Here is a 19,425-nt window from a genome sequence, read left to right as displayed (position 1 = left end):
GTGCTCCCTGGTGGAGCAGGGAGCGGGTCACCCTAAACAGGGAGGCTGGGCGATTATCTGATGACGCAATAAGAGCAGAAAAATAATTACATTTTGCTGCTTTTATCGCCACTAGGTAGGTCCTAATATGAGACCTTACCAGTGTTCAGTCAGATTCAGAAAGGCTGGCCCTCCAACTGCTCTCCAGGCATCTTTTCCAGCGCTTCATCTCCCTCAGTTCCTCGGTGAACCAAAGAGCCAGGTGAGACCAGCGCCAGGTCAGAGGCCGCAAAGGCACAACCCGGTCCAAAGCTCCAGCAGCCGCCCTATCCCAGGCGGCCGCTAGGTCTTCAGTCGAGTTGTGAGCTTCAGGGAATGGCCCAAGTTCTGCCTGGAATCTATCCAGATCCATCAGGCGCCTGGGGCGGAACCACCTCATCGGTTCCGCCTCCCTGTGGTGGGGTGTGGTGGTTCGAAGGTCAAAGCGAAGGAGGGAGTGATCCGACCATGACAAGGGCTCAATCGCTATATCCCCTATCTCAAAATCACTCAACCACTGACCAGAGACAAAAACCAAGTCCAATGTGTTTTCCCCCATGTGGGTAGGGCTATGAACTAACTGGGTCAGGTCCATGGCTGTCATGGAAGCCATGAACTCCCGGGCCGCCTCAGATGCTTCACCGATGGATGGCAGGTTAAAATCCCCCATGACCATAAGCCTGGGGGTATCAACCGCCACCACGGCTATAACGTTGAGCAGCTCAGGCAGGGCCGCCGCCATGTGGCAGGGAGTCAGGTACGTAATCAGCAAGCCCATCTGTACCCCATGACCCCACTTCACAAGGAGGGACTCACATCCGGCACTCTGAGGAACAGTGGCCTTCCTCAGACCAAGACCTTCTTTAATGACAACCCCCATCCCCCCACCCCTCCCCTGTGATCTCGGCTGATGAAATGCGTGAAAACCAGGTGGGCACATTTTAATGAGGGGGACCCCCCCTTCCTGGGCCAACCAGGTCTCTGTAATACCCGCCAGGTCGGCTCCCCCCTCCTGAACAAGATCACAAATGAGGGGGGCTTTATTTAACACAGACCTGCCATTGCATAACATCAGCCGAAGGCCCAGGCCCTGAGGATCTGTGCAACCCGGGGAACGAGAGGAGCATTGGGGGCCGGAGCGCGCCACCGCTCGAAGACAGCGAGTGCGCACTCCCACCGTATGATATGGCCCCCTGCTCCCGCCATATCTGCCCCTCCCACCCACAGTACTGATGTGATACCCATCATCGGCACAAGCTCTAACCCCCTCCTTGACTCCGAGTCCCGCACCTCCCATGCCGCACCCCTCAGCCGAACCAGGCCCCCTCCTCCGCGGGTTATCCCCCAAACCCACACAACCCACCCTCCTCCCCAAACCCTTTAAAATCCCATCTAAAAACTTGCCAAAAAAACCCCACAACCCCTCCTCACAACATGCCACCTCTCGGGATTCCAAAATCCGTCATCAAGGTAGGCCCTCGATAGTGAGGAGGGCCAAACCTGTGAGAGGGGGGAGTCTTGCAGCGCAAGAAGGTCAGCAGCCGTAAACATCACAAAAAAACAGAGGTGGAAAGTAAACTGGTCCGGGCTTCACCAGATAGTCCAATAGTACTAGGTCAAGAGTAGATCTTCATACCAGGAGCTGGACTTCACTGCCCTCTCACGGCAGTGGAAGGGATCAGTGTCATCCCACCATATTCGGAGGGTAATTATACCAGTCTCCCTCTGTGTATGTCGTCAATTTGATGTAGTGCTTAAAGCATCAGGCTACAACATGGGAAATTGTGAGTTTGAGGTAAGTCTAAGAAAATAAGCAATTCTAAGCAGTCCTACCATAGGCATAAAGCAATATGGATGACCTTGTGCCAGTCATATCTCTCAAGGAAGAAGGAAGTGGCTAGCCATTTCTGAAAAACACTGCTAAGGAAATTGCATAGCAATTTTACTTGCCAACAGTAAAAAAAATAAGTTAAAGGATGTTTGTGACATACTATTAGTTTCTATATTTTAACCAAGAAATATATAAACATTTTAATATGTCACTATTACATGCTTTTGCAATTTATTCATACACTTGCATTGTGGCATACAAATTTGCACTTAGTTTGAGAAAAGCTGTACAAAACATTTTTTTCTGCATGCTGCCTGTAAGAAATTAAAGGAAACATTGGTTGTAAGGGTAATTCTCAGTTAGTGACCACAAATGGGACTGACAATTTGGTCATTAAGCAAAGCAGTCACTAAGTAAAAATCCTATGACTGCAACTGTCCTTACAATTTTACTTCAGTTTTCCTTTGCTTTACAATATCAGAAGGATACAACTCCAAACAGCCAGATAAACACAAATGGCCATGAAGGTTTCCAGAACTTACTTCTAAGGAAGCCGGGCAAATCTTATATCCCTTTTTCCTTACTTCCCATTCTTTGGAATGTTCATCCCAGCACTGGGATGATTAGGAAGAAGAGAATAAACAGTTTTTATTTACATTCATTGGTGTGGTAGGTATTATAAAAGAGTAAACAGGCACACAATGGGAATATGCATTTGAAAGGAGTGTGCTAGGCCCAAAAGGTTTCTGTGAAACCGATTAGAGTCTTGTCAATTTCAAGCAGCAGTTGTGAGCCTTAATTAAAGTCACAGAACAAAGTTTGTTTGCTTGCCTTAGTATTTTGAGGGACCTGTTGCATTGCCCAGAAAAGCAGCTCAGGAAAAGATAGTTTGTTTAAACCATCTACTCATGGGAAGAGGAGGAAAGAAAAAAATAAATAAGCCACAGGAAAGTGTGTGCTGATTATGATGGCAAACATGTAACTCAGTGAGAGAAGGTGCAAAGCATTGGTTGCAAATTTCTTTTTCATCTTTGTCATAACTGAGAACAGTCACTGAGGCAGTGCTAAAGAAGGACTACCTATACTTGCTGGAAATATCTCTGCAAAGTGCCTGATTGAGAGTATATGTTAGTTGGAGTTTTATTTATAGCCAGTTAGTGTTAGAGAGACATGTTTATCGGGAACCCAGGTGTGAAATTCAAAATGGTGAATATATGTATTTTTTTGCCTGCTTTATCTCTCTAGCTCTTTTTCTTGAAAAACTAGATAGGCCAAATAGGATGATGAACTAGATTTTGGGGTCCCTGCAGCATGGAAATAGTTTAGCAATATATAATACTGGGAGTGATTTAGAGTTAATCTAAGCTAGTTAGATTGTGATTGGTTCAATTACCCCCCCTTTTTTATCACATAACTGTCCTCCCCCAATCTCATTAAACATTTATTTTTAAATATGTCTCATAAGGAGAGAACAGAGATAAGGAATTGTTTTCACCTTGTTAGTTTGGCATTTATTACCCATTTATTGATGGTTTTAAAAGATGTTAAAGTTGTTTGACTGAAAATGTTGAAGACGTTCTCAGTATAAAGTACAGTAACTAAGTGTGCTTGATTGGGTCTTGTTTTAGAGTAATCTGCTTTGGTGAGACATTTAGTCCCTTGTGTGGATACTTCCAGCCTGTCTCAGTCATTCCAATAAAGGTAGAACTGACCTGAAAAGCCCTAAGAATAAAATCATTGATTTTCGCGTTATTAAGACGCTCACCCATAGAATATCTCATGGGAATTTTCAACCTGTCATGACTGAAAACTATGTGGAAGACTAGTACCAACTTTTTGTGACTTTTTAAAAAAAAAATAGGACTGGTAGTCCTATTTAGATGAAAACTTATTTTTCCAGAAACAGATTTAATTGATCTTACCAATAAAATCAGATTATAAACTCAGATTTTTTTAAAAAAATCATATGTTCTTTGAGGAATTGATTTGATAAGTTTGTCAAGTGACCATTAAAGCGTTTTATCATATCTAAAATAACAAACTATGGGGAAAGTCTATATTTTATGTATATCAATTCATTTATAGCACTAATTGATGTAGCACATTTGGTATGACAATATTACGATAAAATTACAATAAAATGTTTTCTAAATATTTTGGGCCTATGTTACATGTGTTTTTATGAACTGTGATGTGGGCCATGTTATATAAACTGTGATGTGGGCCATTAGCAATCTAGTTGGGTGTGGGATGGATTACACAATATAATGTGTAGCTGGCTCAACAATCATAGTCAATGGGTCTACATCAAATTCTAGCTTTGATAACAGAATATCAAGTGACAGACTATCAGGTTCCCTTCCCGGATTTAGCACACTATTTTCATTAATGATTTAAAAAATGCTTATTAAATCTGGAGATAATGCAAAATTGTGTTTATTTCTAGAAGACAGAAATAAAATTCAGAACAATCTTGATACTTTACAGAAATGAGCAGCAAAGAAAAGAATTAAAATTAACAGATATAATACACAGGTATAGGATGAGGGATATCCAGCTTGGTAATAGTATTTGCAATTGGAATATTGTAGTACTAGTAGTCAAATGGAAACTGAATTTGAACCAAAAATGTGATGTGAAGGTAATTTTAAGCTATATCAATAGCAGTATAATTTCTAAAAATGCAAAAAAAAATCTATCATACTATTTCATCAGATTACACTTTGAATATTGAAACTAGACCAGGATAGTAAGAAAGATTCATAGAAAAGCAATAAATATTAGGGCTTTAGAAAATTAAGCTGTATGAAGAGGGACTAAAAAGGTTGGTATGTTTAGCTTTGACAATAGACAGGTGAGAGGCATAAAATAGCACTCTTCAAATAGCTGAAAGAATGTCATTGTTCTGACCTAGGCTTCCCTATATAGTAAAAAGCACACAATTAGTTCAAAAAACCTTTTTTTTTTATTTTAACGGCTGTGAATTCCTTTCATACACAGCACGTGCTGAATCACCAAGAATTTATGAATAGTCCAACAGAAGTCTGCCACAGTCCTTCGGATAAGGCTGGTAAACACCCACCTTTATCTTCTTTGACACGCTGCCAAAGACCTAATTGGCAATTATCTTGGCAAGGCCACACGGAAACAGAGTCAAAAATGGAGCTTCAAAGTACAAACCAACGCCATCCACAACGTTGCTTCCTGCAAAGCCCCATGTGCCTTTGCTCTTCCTTTATATCTTATAGGAGGGGCCAGTCATCTGCAAGCCTTACTCCCAAGTCGTCCCTTTTGTTTTAACTGTTGTTGCCTTCTGGCAGCTCTGCGCATGCGCGCACTGGGAACAAGTTCCCCCTGTTCCTCTGCCTCTCTGATGTCTGACTCTGGAGGCTCTGGAGTCTGCACATAACTCCCAGTGGCCCTGGCCCCATCTCTGCCTCTGACGCAGAGCCCTCTTCCGAGTCTTCCCCAGACTCCAGGACTGGCCCATGTTCCTCCCCAGCCTCCTCACTGTCTGACTCTGCTGCCAGCTCCACAGGCTGCTGGCAGACCACAACAGTCATATCGAAAAATATTAGGATCTGTTTTTCTTTCTTGAGTGCAAGGCACAAAATATCAGAGTTAAACTACAAGAAGATTGATTCTTGCTGAATGTTGAAAATAAAAAATCCTAACTGAAAGAGCCCTGGGATAGTAGAACAAATCAAGCAAAGAGGTGTTGGATTCCCTTCATTTGAGGTATTCAGGAAGTGAGACAGCTGCCTTGAATGCTTTAATTCGAGTATCTCCACTAAGCAGAGGTTATGTGGCAATAAAATACTCACTTGGATAGAAAGAGAGGTATGTTCTGTAAAGCTAAAGAAGGCAATCCTTCTATTAGCACAGTACCAGGATTAAAAATAACTAACTAACTAAATAATATTTCAAACCTTCGGTTCTGTAAGTATCCAAACCTATTGTTTCATGATGATAAAGGTATTATTGCAAGATCTAAACTGTTTGTAGTAAGTCTACCTTTTGCAGTTGGCTGATGGTGATTTTGTCAATTCAAGTGATACAACACTGATTTTGGGATTGCACCTCAAGCACCTTTACTATTGGTACTATCTTTGCTTTTTTGCCACAGTCATTCTATTTCTATTTGCTCGTCTTTCTATTTTCTTATCTTTCCCAGTTCTTTCACTTCTAGGTACTGCCACGTCCATTATCCAGACTTTGTTCTCTTTCCTATTGATAATTGCTAAATCTGGGGTGTTATGTGGCAGGTGCTTTGTCCCAGAACTATTTTGCATCTTCTTTTTCTTCTATATTACTTTTCTAGAATATTCTATTTGATATATTTGTAATCCTACCAGTTCTTACTTGCAGAGAAGTGTAATTTCTTGCAAATGTTATTATTGTTGTTGCTGTTGTTGTTATTTCAGTGGGAGGAGACATTGACAAATGCTGTATTTTTCTAAATATATTACAGTATCCTCATCTTTAAAGATTGCCAAAAAAAATTATCTGAAAATTATACTGATTTGTAGTATCAGGATATAAAGGCAAAATGTAATAGAAAAGGTTCTAAACACCATCATTTTCACAGTTATTATGGAAATGTCATCAGTGCCTATTAACTGCTGCACATTAATTAGTATGTTTTCTCTATATATGAATGTATATATTTGTATATTCATTTCTACTCATTTATTTCATAATATATAGTCCAAATAGAAAAACAAGTAAAAATTACCAGACATTTACATACAATATGAAGGAAGTTCCTTTATTTTCTGCTATGGTAGCACTTGGCAGATTCAGGAATAAATAATCATTTGTAGTGAGGGTATGCCTTATCAAACATATGCAGATCAGCACTAATTAATGCTAATTAACGTTTCCTGTCTATCTAGTTGGAAAAACGTCCAAATGTTATGAAATCAGTTAGTATGCCTATTACCCTAATTGTTTTATGTGGGATGGATCTTAATTAAAATATGTAAATTGATCTTAATTGCCATATACTAATGGGGGTTCATGTTATCGCTCCAGAAGTGACAAGATGGTGAGTAGGGATACTTAACCAAATACCTCTATGAAATCCTTAACCAAATGGCCTTTACCTAAAATTGTTTTTATTTTAAACCTGTAAATTTACATACTTCTATAAACGAATTTCAGTTTAGGTGATGTTTCCAAACAACACAATAATGTTAATGATTATTTACAAATTTAAATCTGAAATATCCTTTAAACCTTCCTAATTTTTGAATGAAATGAAATGATCATACAAAATATTTTTATTCAAAAAGCAACATGAATAAAATTATCAGAATTCTTATGGATTATATTTTCTATTTAGACATAATATACAGTTTTTAAAGAAACATAAGGGCTGAAATTTGCCTAAAGGGAATGCCTATTGTCTACAAAACCTGCGTCTCGCTTCTAATGTAGACTATATTTAGTGAATGGCACAAGAATACTTGTCTGCCACCAAACTGAATGTTTGCATTTGAACATTGGAGTTTATCTACTGAGGAAATTCTGCCTGAATGTATTTATTTATTTATTCACTCATAGTTAGTAATCATGACTGAAACTAAAATAACATATAAAATCTGGTGCAAATATAGTAAGATCATTAAAAACACCATGGAGGCACATATAAGAAGTAAACAAAGTTATATTTGTTCATTTGTTTGTGTGTTTATTATGCCATTCATCTCCCCTCCAAGGTGACTCTGGACGATTTACAGATTATAAAACAAGTAAAAGATAGTTGAAAGATTAAAATAATACAAAGTAAAATATTATTAAGAACTATTCTAAAATTGAACTAAGAGAGCTAAGAGCCCGACAGGATGGGATGAGGTCTTGTTATTCCATCACCCATCTCCAGAGAACCTCAGAACAGCTGGCAAAGCTGGGTTTTAATATTCTTCTGGAAGGCCAAAAGAGAGGAAAAAGTTCTCACCTCCAGTGGTAGAATGTTGCACAGGAATGGGGCCACAGCAAAAAAGGTTCATCTCCTTGACCCCATCTGTTTCAATTTTTTAGTAGATGGGATCTGTAGCAGCCCTCTTCTGTGGGCATGAGTGGGACAGGCTTGTCACATCAGGGAGAGATAGCACTTCAAATAATCTGGACCCATGCCATGTAGGGCTTTAAAAGTAACAACCAACACCTCAATAAAGTAAAGCAAAACAAAAACAAATATATAAAATGAAGTCAAAATAATAAAATAAAAGACTTCTTCATGTTGTCATCACTATTTAGGTTACTTTCAGTTTTCTTATGACAATAGTAGCCAATAAGAACTTAGTAATTCTCTTTGTAGTAGCAGAGTTCCTGTCCAAGAATAGAAAATAAACCATTACCCCTTCCTGAAAACTTGATCTTTACTAGGAGATATTATAGGTAATATCTTGATTGATATTGTGATATCACAATATTGTGATATTGTGATTTGTGTAATCAACATACTAATTGAATATTATTATTAGTAGTAGTAGTAGTAGAATGATAGTAGTTATCATTCATAAAAATAATAAAAGAACCCAGTATAAAATTCAGAAAGTCTTCCCCTAATGACCCTAATTGGGGCTGGAATTTCCATTGATGCATCTGTTAGATGGTGGAGCACAAAGCATCAGGGAGTGCAGAGTGGCTGATATAATTGGAACACAGCATGGCAAAATTGGCAGGAAAGTGAGAGAGAGCAGCAGGTGTGGCCAGAGCATGTCAGGCCTAAGCCCAAAGATGCCACAGTGAGATCCAATTGAGTCCATTTCTTTATGGGATCTTCCAGTTTAATCTTGAAAAAGTAAAGTTATAAGCTTCTAACCTAATAGATACATAATAGATGGGAGATTCTAAGGTGAGCCTATCCTGAAACTTTTCCTCTCCCTACCATCCAATACAGGACTACACAGTCTCTGGTCTTGGGCCCGCTCTGGAATGTGTGCTGCCTCCTCCCTGGGAAACCACAGTGCTACTGCCAACTACTCCCCCTCCCTCTACTCCCTCTGCCCCATCTTCAGCTATACATTCTATTACAGGGCAATAGTGTGCAAGGCAACCAAAAGGGCATAGGTAGAGGGGAGACAGGTGAGTGGGAGGAAGTTGAAGCTCCCCTGTGGTCATAAATGTGGGAGGTCTGCCAAATGCCCAATTTTGATCATGTGACCACGAGGACAATGCAGCAGTCATAAGTTTGAAACCAGGCACAAATATAATTTGTTCAGTGCCATCATAATTTGGCTTGCTGAACAAATGATTGTTAAGCAAGGACTACCTGTATGCATCTCAAGAGGGCAAAGTTTCAGAATTAAGAAGTAGAAATATTTTTTCTTTGCTCAATTTGAATTGCTAATTTTTATTTTTTACTGTTTTCACAGGACATTGTAACGAATGTTTCTCCAAGGATAGTACGTGGAACTACCATAGGTCCCATGTATGGTCCAGGTCAAGGTTCCTTCCTGAACATTGAGCTCATAAGTGAGAAGGTAGCAGCTTATTGGTGCAGGAGTATTACTGAATTGAAGTCAGACTTCCCTGACAAAGTAAGTCAGAATGAACTGCAAAAAAATTCACGTGTCAAGTAGAGACGATCAATACATTTTTTTCAGAAAATTGGAAGTCGCTTGAAAAACAATTGCTACCATGGGGTATATATATTCATTCACTTTTCTGATAATCAGGCCTTTCAGTATTTTCTGTTTTTAAAAACCTGCAAATATGATTGACCAGACGTGAAGGGGGATTAAGAAAATGTTTATATACTGTGAGAAACAAAGCATCTGCTCAAATTACTCTGACAGTAGCACAGATCTGCCCCTTTTTCTAGCTTTTGTTCACAGATGCAATGCTTATCATGAGGTAAATACTTATACATGTACTGTACTTCAGCATAGCCATGAAATTCATTTCAAAACTCTCATTATTAAAGAGATAAATTGGTTGTGTCTAAAGAAGGGTAAACTTTTTGTTCTCTGCTATAAAATGCTGGGGGCAAATAGGGTGTCAACTCGCAGAACTAGTTTTATCCAAATACTCATTTTTGATGCCTTCCTTTGAGAAATTCCATAGTACCAGTTATGGTATACTATATTCAGCAACAACAAAAACAAAATGTTCTTTTTAAAACATGACTGAGTGAAAACCATGAATGAAGAATGACATTTTGGCAGAAACAAAAAGAAAGCAGAGTTAAAAATACAAGAGAATTATTAGCTAATGATTATAGTAAAGTAAATTATTGCATTATTGTAAATATTAAAAAGAAGAAAATATAATTGCTTTTGCATTATAATGCAGCAATTTAAAGGCTGAGTTCAAAAATTAATATGTTAGGAATTAAAGCCTTTGTTACTGTTAAAATAGTTGACAGTTCTTTTGGTTGAACTCTGGAATCAAAGGGATTTGTATTAACATTATTCAAATTTTAGCTACATTATGTTTCAGTTTCAGAGAACCATGACAGAAATTGAACTGAATAACAGTAAATAATCAAAATAAATGATCAATTAATTTTCTGCAGGGGTTGAATCTTGATTTGATTTAATTTAATTCTGCTTTTTAAATAGCCAATTTTTTCTTTTCTTCTCCTACATAAATATTTACATGGATATTACAAAGTTTACATGGATAAAGCATTGAAAAAAGGCAGTTTTAATGTAATTATATATAAGGTTCCTTCAGGATGTTTTTGTTTTGTTTTTGCACTGTTGAATGATTTGCATGTAAGCACTCATAAAATATTGCAAAAGGGGAAAAACTAGTATCAAAAATCACCTACATGTGTAAACGACTAAAGTACTATGCAGAAATATATTTTTTATTTTGGGGCAAATCTCAATCTATTATATTGTTTTGATATAATGATACTTGCATAGTACTAAAATTATTGACATTATATTGTTTCGTTTACTAATAGTATTAGAAATAAATAAATAAATATCAGTATTAATTACAATTTAGGATATTGATATTACAAACAAAATTATTTGACACTATGTAAAACAGTACATAATATAAGAAAAAAGAAACTTGTACAGTTTGTACAATGAAGGTTTTGATCTTGAGCTAGTTACTTAGTGTTGAAGTCTCCATTGTATATTGCAGGGATGTCAAACTTGTGTCGTCACGGCATTGTCACATGATGTAGGCCAACTTTTTTCTCCTTCACTAAACCAGGTGTGGGCGTGGCCAGCGCATGATGCATCAGGCCTGCGGGCTGAGAGTTTGACACCCTGGTATATTGTATACATGCCCACTCAAAAAATTTAATAAAAGGGAAAAAATATAAAATAGGCAAGATCAATTTAACAAGAATTTTGACCTGTGTAGTCATTTGGAATTGTGAATTCTATTTGATTAGATTTTTTCCCCAAGTATTCATGAATTTTTCCTAACAGAATGAAAAAAAAATTGAATTGGTTGTCAGTGGTATCCATGGACAGTCAATGCAAGTGAAAATCAGACTGACAAAAGAAGTGTTGCAATATCTCAATAGAAGCCACTTCCTTTGTTAAGTGCGTCACTATAGCACTCATATAAAAAGACAGATCTTGACAAAAGGAGAAAAATCTTGCAGATGTCATAAGAGAAAACTAAACTGATTCATTTAGTTAGTTAAGTCCTTAGTTGGCCCCTTTGGCCATTGTAGTCAAATGATTTTGTAACATGGGATGCTGATGCTGAATTATTTTTCTTAAGAAAAAAACCTATTATATATGGGAATCGGGTAAATTATGGGGTTGTCTCCATGTTGGGAATCTTTATACTTTTTAAATTTGACTAATGGGAATGAGTAACCCTTTTAAAAGAAGTTATTGTTAGATTTGCTCATCCCACATGCTTATGTTTTCATGGGGGAAACATTCTCTCTTAATGAAAAAAATTCGGAGGAATTCAGATCAGGGCAGACTGAGCCAAAGAAGCAATTAAGAAAGAGAATGGAGGAAGGAACCTCTTGTGCTTAAATACATTTTACAGACAAAACCAAGAGATAAATGACACTTTAAAAGACTTATTGATTTGTTTTCACATAAAACTGCAAGAACTACAGATCAGGTGTTTTCCCATCGTATCCTAATGTAGCTTTCAGGTAAATATGGCAGCACTGAATGACTAAAAGTAAATGTAAAATTTCCATGGATGTATATAAGCACTTTGTGACTTTAATTCAGTACTTGAAAGTATATTTCATGGCATAGTTAGAGCATCTGATAACTTAAACCATCTTAGAATTAGGAATATTCTTAGCCAAACACTTTTCTGACTGAAATGCTGTATATTAATGCTATTTGACAACTAAATACTTTGACTAATGTTTCAGGAAATATCAACTGTAAAAAATACAGTTGTTCAAATAATCTTGTTCTAAACAAATCAACTAGCCCATACTACAAGAACTACTTTTTAAGCAGACATACAGATGCAATATAACTTAGATTGTACGTTACATGTATGAAAACAGAACTTTGCAATTGGGAGTGAGTGTATGCACAGTCACAAAACAGCAAATGAACCAGTATATGTTTAGATTCCTGAAGTTATGTTATTATAAATTAGAAATGTTACGTATTACTTTTCTGAAGTTTACTTTATAGGAACAAGCCAATTTATGGCTCAATTATGATATATTTATTTGGACAATATACTGCATGTTATAGATCGGAAGTATTATGTTTTGACCTCTTAGAAAGTGACCATTCTTTCTCATAGTGCACAAACTGCTAGAGGAAAACATAAAACATGCCGTAATTTTTTTTCTCAGGAAATAATATATATGTGTGTTAAGGTCTTGAGAGAAAGAAAAGAAGGGAATTGGTTCAAGAATTCCATTCCACAAAGTTACGGTGGCTTTACCTCAAGTTGCAAGACTGCAGTCTTCCGAGTCTTCTGTTTATGTTCAAAGATCTTTTTTATAAAAAGAACAATAAGGCATATTGGAGATTTGTATTTTCAGTGTAAAGTACTATTTACTTAGAGCACAAGACATTGGTCTTGTTGGATGGGAACACATTTCACAGTTTTATGACGACTATAAGCACATCTTGAAACACATTGCCTCAAGGTGTAAAAAAGGAGAAAATTAAAGCCATTTCTGAAACATTCTGCTAGACTTCTTCCAGAAAATGAATTGAGAGCCTCTTTTGATTATTGGGAAAAACAAATCCTTAATGGCTAGAAATAGCTTGAGTACTCACATCACAAGGTCTTAACAATTAGGCTAATGCCTGTGCTGAAAAAATCCTATATGAAGGAATACAAGAAGAGCTGCTTCTAAGAAAAAAACTGTACTACATTACAGCTCAGCATTTTTTTTTCTCCTGAAATGATTGCATTACCTATTATGTAAAAATGGTGGATGTGTCTGTGGTCTTTTGTGCATCTGTGTCATGAGAACATGAATACATTTCCATCCAACTGATTTTGCTAAAAACAACAACAATTTTATTTTCATACAGGCTTCCATTCTGCTTATTGTTTTCTTATTCATGTCTGTTCTGAAGTAAGCCCAATTGAGTTCAGTGGGATCCATATAGCTTCAATTATATGGATATAAGATTACATCCTAACAGATCATTCTGAACATTAACAGCACAATGTAATACACATTTGCTCTGAAATGGTCCATTTCATCCTTGGGACTTTCTTCTAAATAAATGAGTATGCAGTTTCACTCGGTAAAAAAAAAAATGGAACATTCATTTCCCTAAAATATAAGCAGTATAAACTTTTAATGAATTAAAATGACTCAGTTAAGCAAAAATCTCTTTCCATCGCAATTTCATTTCATTTTAAAACAACAATGACAACCTAGGTACATTTATTTTTTTTTAATTTCCAAGGAATCAAAGTCCTGTTGAGGTTAACAACTCATGGTTTGTGCCTTAGGTGATCAAATGTTCATAGCCCATCATTAATCCAAAATAAATTTCCTGTCCCTCAGCTCTCACTGGTTTATAGAAAATTTAAGTAAAGAATTAATGTTATATAGAGTTAAAAAGAAGAAAAAACACAAGAGAAAAAATATGTAAGTGCTATTAGTGCTAAAGTAAAGGTTTGTTCACCTAACAATAATGGGAGAAAAACAAAATCATGTATTACCGTATTTTTCGGAGTATAAGATGCACCTTTTCCCCCCTAAAAGGGGGTGAAACACCGAATGTAGTCCCGTCCACCCATTGGCCCCCACCTTTTGGCCTCTGCTTCCCAGCAGTTACCTCCTTGCAGCAAACAGCAAGAAAAAACAGCTCCTTTCAGTTTCAGCACACCTAATTAGCACAAGTTGATTGGATCGGATTCCGACTCTCAGCTGATTTGCACTCAGCTGTTTGGTGTAGGGCTCTGCTGCTTGCTGCAAGGAGGTAAATTGCTGCAGCAGATCTTTTTTTTCCTTGTGCTAATCAAGCTATGCTGAAAACGAAAATGAAAGTAAAGCAGGCTGTTTGCTGTTTGCTGCAACGAGGCAAAATTGCTCAGAGGCAGAGGCAAATTTATTTTTCTTCTTTTTCTCACCAAAAAAGGTAGGTGCGTCTTATAGTCCGGTGTGTTTTATACTCTGAAAAATACGGTAGTTCTTTGTGGCTGTTTTAGGATTAGTTAGAATTGCTGATAATTCTGGTTTACCAGAATTATAAATAATCCTGGTTTATGGTTTCCAAATTGAATTTCTATATACCCTGCTTGATCATTCTTATTTGTCTCCTCTCCAAGAAGGAAGTTCTTCTTGGAGAGGAGCCATTATAGTGCCAGTCTCTAAGCAGACAGTAGTTGTATCTCTTAATGATTATAGATCAGTAGCTTTAACATCAGTTGTCATGAAATGTTTTAAGAGACTGGTGCTGAACTATATTAAGGCTAGTCTTCCATCTACTTTGGACCCATACCAATTTGCATATAGGTGTAATAGATCAACTGATGATGCTATGTCTATTGTTGTCTATACTGTATTGAATCATTTGGAACAACAGGGAATGTATGTAAGGTGGTTATTTGTGGATTATAGCTCTGCTTTAACGCCATTCTGTCCAACAGGTTGTTTCTTAAAATGACCAATTTGGGTATAAATCAGACGATTTAAAATAAAAAAATAATAATAAAATAAAATAATAACTTTATTGTCATTGTATTGGTATACACAGTATACCCATACAATGAAATTCACTTAACACCCAAAGACCACCCATCCAACACACATAACAATCCCCAAACACCCACCCACCCACCACAAATTCCCAACCCCTAAACCACCCAAACATCCACACAACAGACCAAGTAATGCTGTCCAACAGTTCACTGATGGTGGCCCTTTAGTTCATTGTTGAGTGCAATTATAGCTCTGGGATAAAAACTATTCAGAAAACATGTGGTCCGAGTTTTAATTGTTCTGTATCTTCTGCCAGAAGGCAATAGTCCAAAAAGATTGTAAACAAAAATTTGTTTATGGTTAATTCTGCTATACAAAGGATGAAATTAAGATGAATAATCATGATGAACAGAACCTATAGAAAATACTTTTCCATAGAAGGTAGCAACTTCTTCATCTTTGTCATTTCTACTCTTTTCAGTTCACATGAAAAATCATAATCATTATCAGATCCATTTGGAAGAGCCAAGAACAAACATTTAGGTAATATGTGGAAGCACATAGGTTGTGATTCCTAAATCAGATGTATTGTATGTATGTATATATGTATCAGTGGTGGGTTGCTACCAGTTTGCCCCAGTTTGGATGAATCGGTAGCAGCAGTGCCAGGAGGCTCTGCCCACCCGCCCGGACATCATCAAATACGCTCTGCGCATGCGCGGAAGGTTCTGTGCATGTGCAGAAGTGGTGCGTGCAAGCCGGTAGCAAAGGTAGTGAAACACACCACTGATATGTATGTATGTATGTATGTATGTATGTATGTATGTATGTATGTATGTATGTATTCCTTCACAAAAAATATTTATTCTAATTAATAGGGCAAGAAAATAACTTATAAATGCCGTCGGTTTTTTTATGTCCAGCAGAATGTTTGATATAATCAGCAAACATTACAATATATAGGTCAGCAATGGTTTGAATGTGTTAGGCTATTTTTCTAGATTTATTTTAGTAAAATAATAGAACTTACATCCAGACTTTTAAATTGGATCCAGGGTATCTATGGACTGTTTCCTCTTCTTTTCTGCTAGCTCTGGAGTGACACTGTGACACAGTAACATTTAAAAGTGTACTGACTTCTTTAAGTTAAGTCCAAAGAGTCATGTAAAGTAGAAATGGCAGAATTAGTGGTGCTCTAGAATTTGCTCAATTTAAACGAAATGTATACCTTTTAAGCACTTTAGAAATAAGTTCATGGTTTACCCGTTCTTGCTTAAATTAAATCAAATACTTCTGTTATAGCAATATCACTTAGACTTATATACCGCTTCACAGTGCTTTACAGCTCTCTCTAAGCAGTTTACTCTGTGCCCCCAACAATCTGAGTCCTCATTTTACCCACCTCGGAAGGATGGAAGGCTGAGTCAACCTGATTCAGGTTGAGTTATGTTTAATGTTTATAGTTGTTGCAGAGAGACACATATTTGGATTCAAACGAAACAGCTGAAAGTTAAATTCAGTTGGATAACAAAACATTAACTCTTTTTTTTAATATTCAAGAAAACAATGGTTATGGACTATGAAAACACTTTCCCTAGTACCCTTAGTGCATATAAGGCATGCAGTTTTAATTTCATGAAATAGAAATGCCTTAAATGCTTATGTTATATAGCAAAATGTCATTTTAGGATTTTATACTTAAAGCTATTAAACATTTCCTTGAGTCTCAAGTCTTATCATAAAATCTCTTATTTTTAAATGACATGTATTAAATAAAACCAGTCCGCTCATGTTCTTATATCTCACCAACTCTGTCTGAGGGTATAATTTATTGAAACAGAAGTGGTGGCCTGATAATATAGTAGCAGATTCTCCAAAACATATCTGTTGATAGGCACAAGGGAAGTCATAAAAGTAATTCAATGGTTAAGTCTCCCTACAAATTGGATAAGATGTAAGGAATATAACAATATTGATGAAATCATGAGGGTCTGTATTATACTTTCCTGAGATTAAGTCACCTTGATTATATATGGTAATTTTTTTTGTTTTATTAATGCTTAGATTTAAATAGTTAAGGATTTTATTCACATAGTTTCTTGATCCAAAATTTACTAATTGAAAAAGAAGGGTAGTGTTTAAAGGAAGGATTCTAGTTCGTTCAGCCTCTCCTGGTAGAAATGGAGAAAACCAATTAGTGTAGATCAGAGGTGTCAAACTCAAGGCCCGGGGGCCAGATCTGGCCCATGGGGTGCTTATATCTGGCCCGCGGAGCTGCCCTGGAAACAGCAAAGACCGGCTCTGGTGCCTCTGCCAGAGAAAATGGAGCTCGAGAGGGCTGCAGGTGGCCCTCTTGAGCTCCGTTTTCACTGGCAGACAGTTGCAGGAGGCTGTCACGGCCAAAAACGGAGCTTGGGGACCCGTTTTCACTGGCTGAACACTCGGGCCACCACAAGCACTCCAACATGAGTGACGGCGAGCTGGCCATGCCATGCTGGCCCCACCCACCCTGGCCCTCTGAGGTCAAACACAACCCTGATGCGGCCCTCAATGAAATCAAGTTTGACACCCCTGGTGTAGATATTACTGGCAAGATAAATGAATGGTCTGACTACATAAAAAGTATCTATGTTCCTATTTTAGAATATTAAACTGTTTTCCTCCTAAAGTGTTGTATATGCTATATGTTATGAAATGCAATAGAAGGCAACAAAGCACACCTGCAAGAATAAATAACAGATGTGCTGTGGCAATGTAGCCACTACTCTAGCAAATTATAATTATATATTACATTCCAGCATTTTCATACCAAGTTTAGGCAGGATGCACCTACTGGGAATGACGCCATATATTCACTTAGATAGCATCAAGATCATGGAAAGTGGTAGTACTGCTTTAGACTGCACTGGTGAGACCACACTTAGAATACTGCATCTAGTTCTGGTTGTGTTCTGCCCCAGCTCCAGATTTCCGAGGATATTGACACACACCAACGGTCCTTATCAAATTTATTAAGTAGCAAGAATAAACCAAAGTCCGGCAAAGATTGGCAACCAGCCCAGAAAACAAAATATGATAAGAGTTTTCCAAAAATGCTCTGATGATAATTACAAGTTGTTTCCAGCAAGAAACTTACTAACCGCATGTGACTTAAATAGGCTAAGGGAGTGGCCAATTATCCTCAAGCCTTACTCTCAAGGAGACCTCCTCCTCCTGAGTAGCCACTCCTGCCTTTTGGCAGCCCTGAGTGCTCGAGCATTGAGAAGAGGCTCCTCCACTTCGCTTTCTCCACTTAAGAGTCTCTGCCTCTGACACCACATCCTCTTCAGCCTCCTCGCTGTCCAACGCGAGCTCCGGTTGTGCAGGCTGCTGGCACGACACCACACCAGCCTCCTCGTCGTCGGAATCAGCCATGATCCGCGCAGGCCGCTGGTGGGCCACAACAGGTTTCCATGATTCAAAAAAGATGCTGAGACCCTAGAAAGGGTGCAGAGAAGAAGAACAAAGATGATAAGGAGTACGGATGCTAAATACTACAATGAACTAGATAAGTTTAGCCTAATGAAAAAAGCTCAGGAGAGACATGATAGCAGTTTTCCAATACTTGAAGGGCTGTCACAGGGAAGAGGGTGTTGATTTATTCTCCATAGCACCTGAGGGCAGAACAAGAAGCAATAGGTAGAAGCTAGTCAGAGGGAAATTCAACCTGGAAATAAGGAGGAATTTCCTGACAGTAAGAACAATTAATCAGTGAAACAACTTGCCTCTCAGAATTGTGGAGGCTCCATTGCTGGAGGTTTTTAAGAAAAGATTGAAGAACCATTTGTCTGAAATGATATAAGGATTCCTGCCTTGGGCAGGGGATGGACTAGAAGACTTTCAAGGTCCCTTCCAACGTTATGATTCTACAATTCAGATCTTGTTTTCCCTACTGTTTTTACAGTCTCATGCAAACTGTACTGAATCCTCCTACTATCATTTGCCCATTTTGATATTAGTTGCAGGAACCTATTGATCTAGTAATGCCTATTTTAAAATCACAGCACCAACTTCTTCAGGCCAAAACCTAGTGCTGCTATACTTTGTAGCTTAAGCTGTACTTTAAAATGTATGTCTGTGACAGACTAAACTGTTAACTATATGACAAAAGATAAAATTCAGGCTGCCAATGCTCTTGAGATAATGGCATATGGAATATCCTGAAATAAGAGTGACAGACTTAGAAGTTGAGATAAACAATGAAAGATATCTGTTTGGCATATGAAAGACCCTGGATGCTGATAGGCTGTAGTTTTGGTATGTGGAAATCTGTCCAAGTGGTGGACTTTCTGTTGTGTTTTTGGTCACAATTCTGCTAAAGAAGATCTGAGAGACTAGGCGGGAGGGACAGAAAGACGATTGACAAGAGACCCATCTTCCTCATTCTGTTGAAATGCTTTCTTCCTGGTTTTAAGGCATCAGAAAGATTGTGTTGACCCCTATTCTGTCTTAA

The 19,425-nt window shown here is 37.7% G+C and overlaps 1 protein-coding gene across 1 annotated transcript in view; it reads left to right on the top strand.

Annotated features, from left to right (window-relative positions):
* DPYD (dihydropyrimidine dehydrogenase) overlaps positions 1-19,425 on the top strand; it is a 560,719-nt gene that overhangs the window by 336,604 nt on the left and 204,690 nt on the right. Inside the window, exon 14 of the mRNA XM_070941074.1 lies at positions 9,232-9,396. Coding sequence (XP_070797175.1) covers positions 9,232-9,396 — 165 coding nt within the window. The remainder of the gene's footprint in view (positions 1-9,231; positions 9,397-19,425) is intronic.

This window comes from Pituophis catenifer, unplaced genomic scaffold (assembly GCF_029215685.1).
Source record: "Pituophis catenifer annectens isolate HBS135680 unplaced genomic scaffold, rPitCat1.0.hap2 SCAF_3, whole genome shotgun sequence".
NCBI classification, from domain to species: domain Eukaryota; kingdom Metazoa; phylum Chordata; class Lepidosauria; order Squamata; family Colubridae; genus Pituophis; species Pituophis catenifer.
This window is presented reverse-complemented; position numbering and strand designations above follow the sequence as displayed.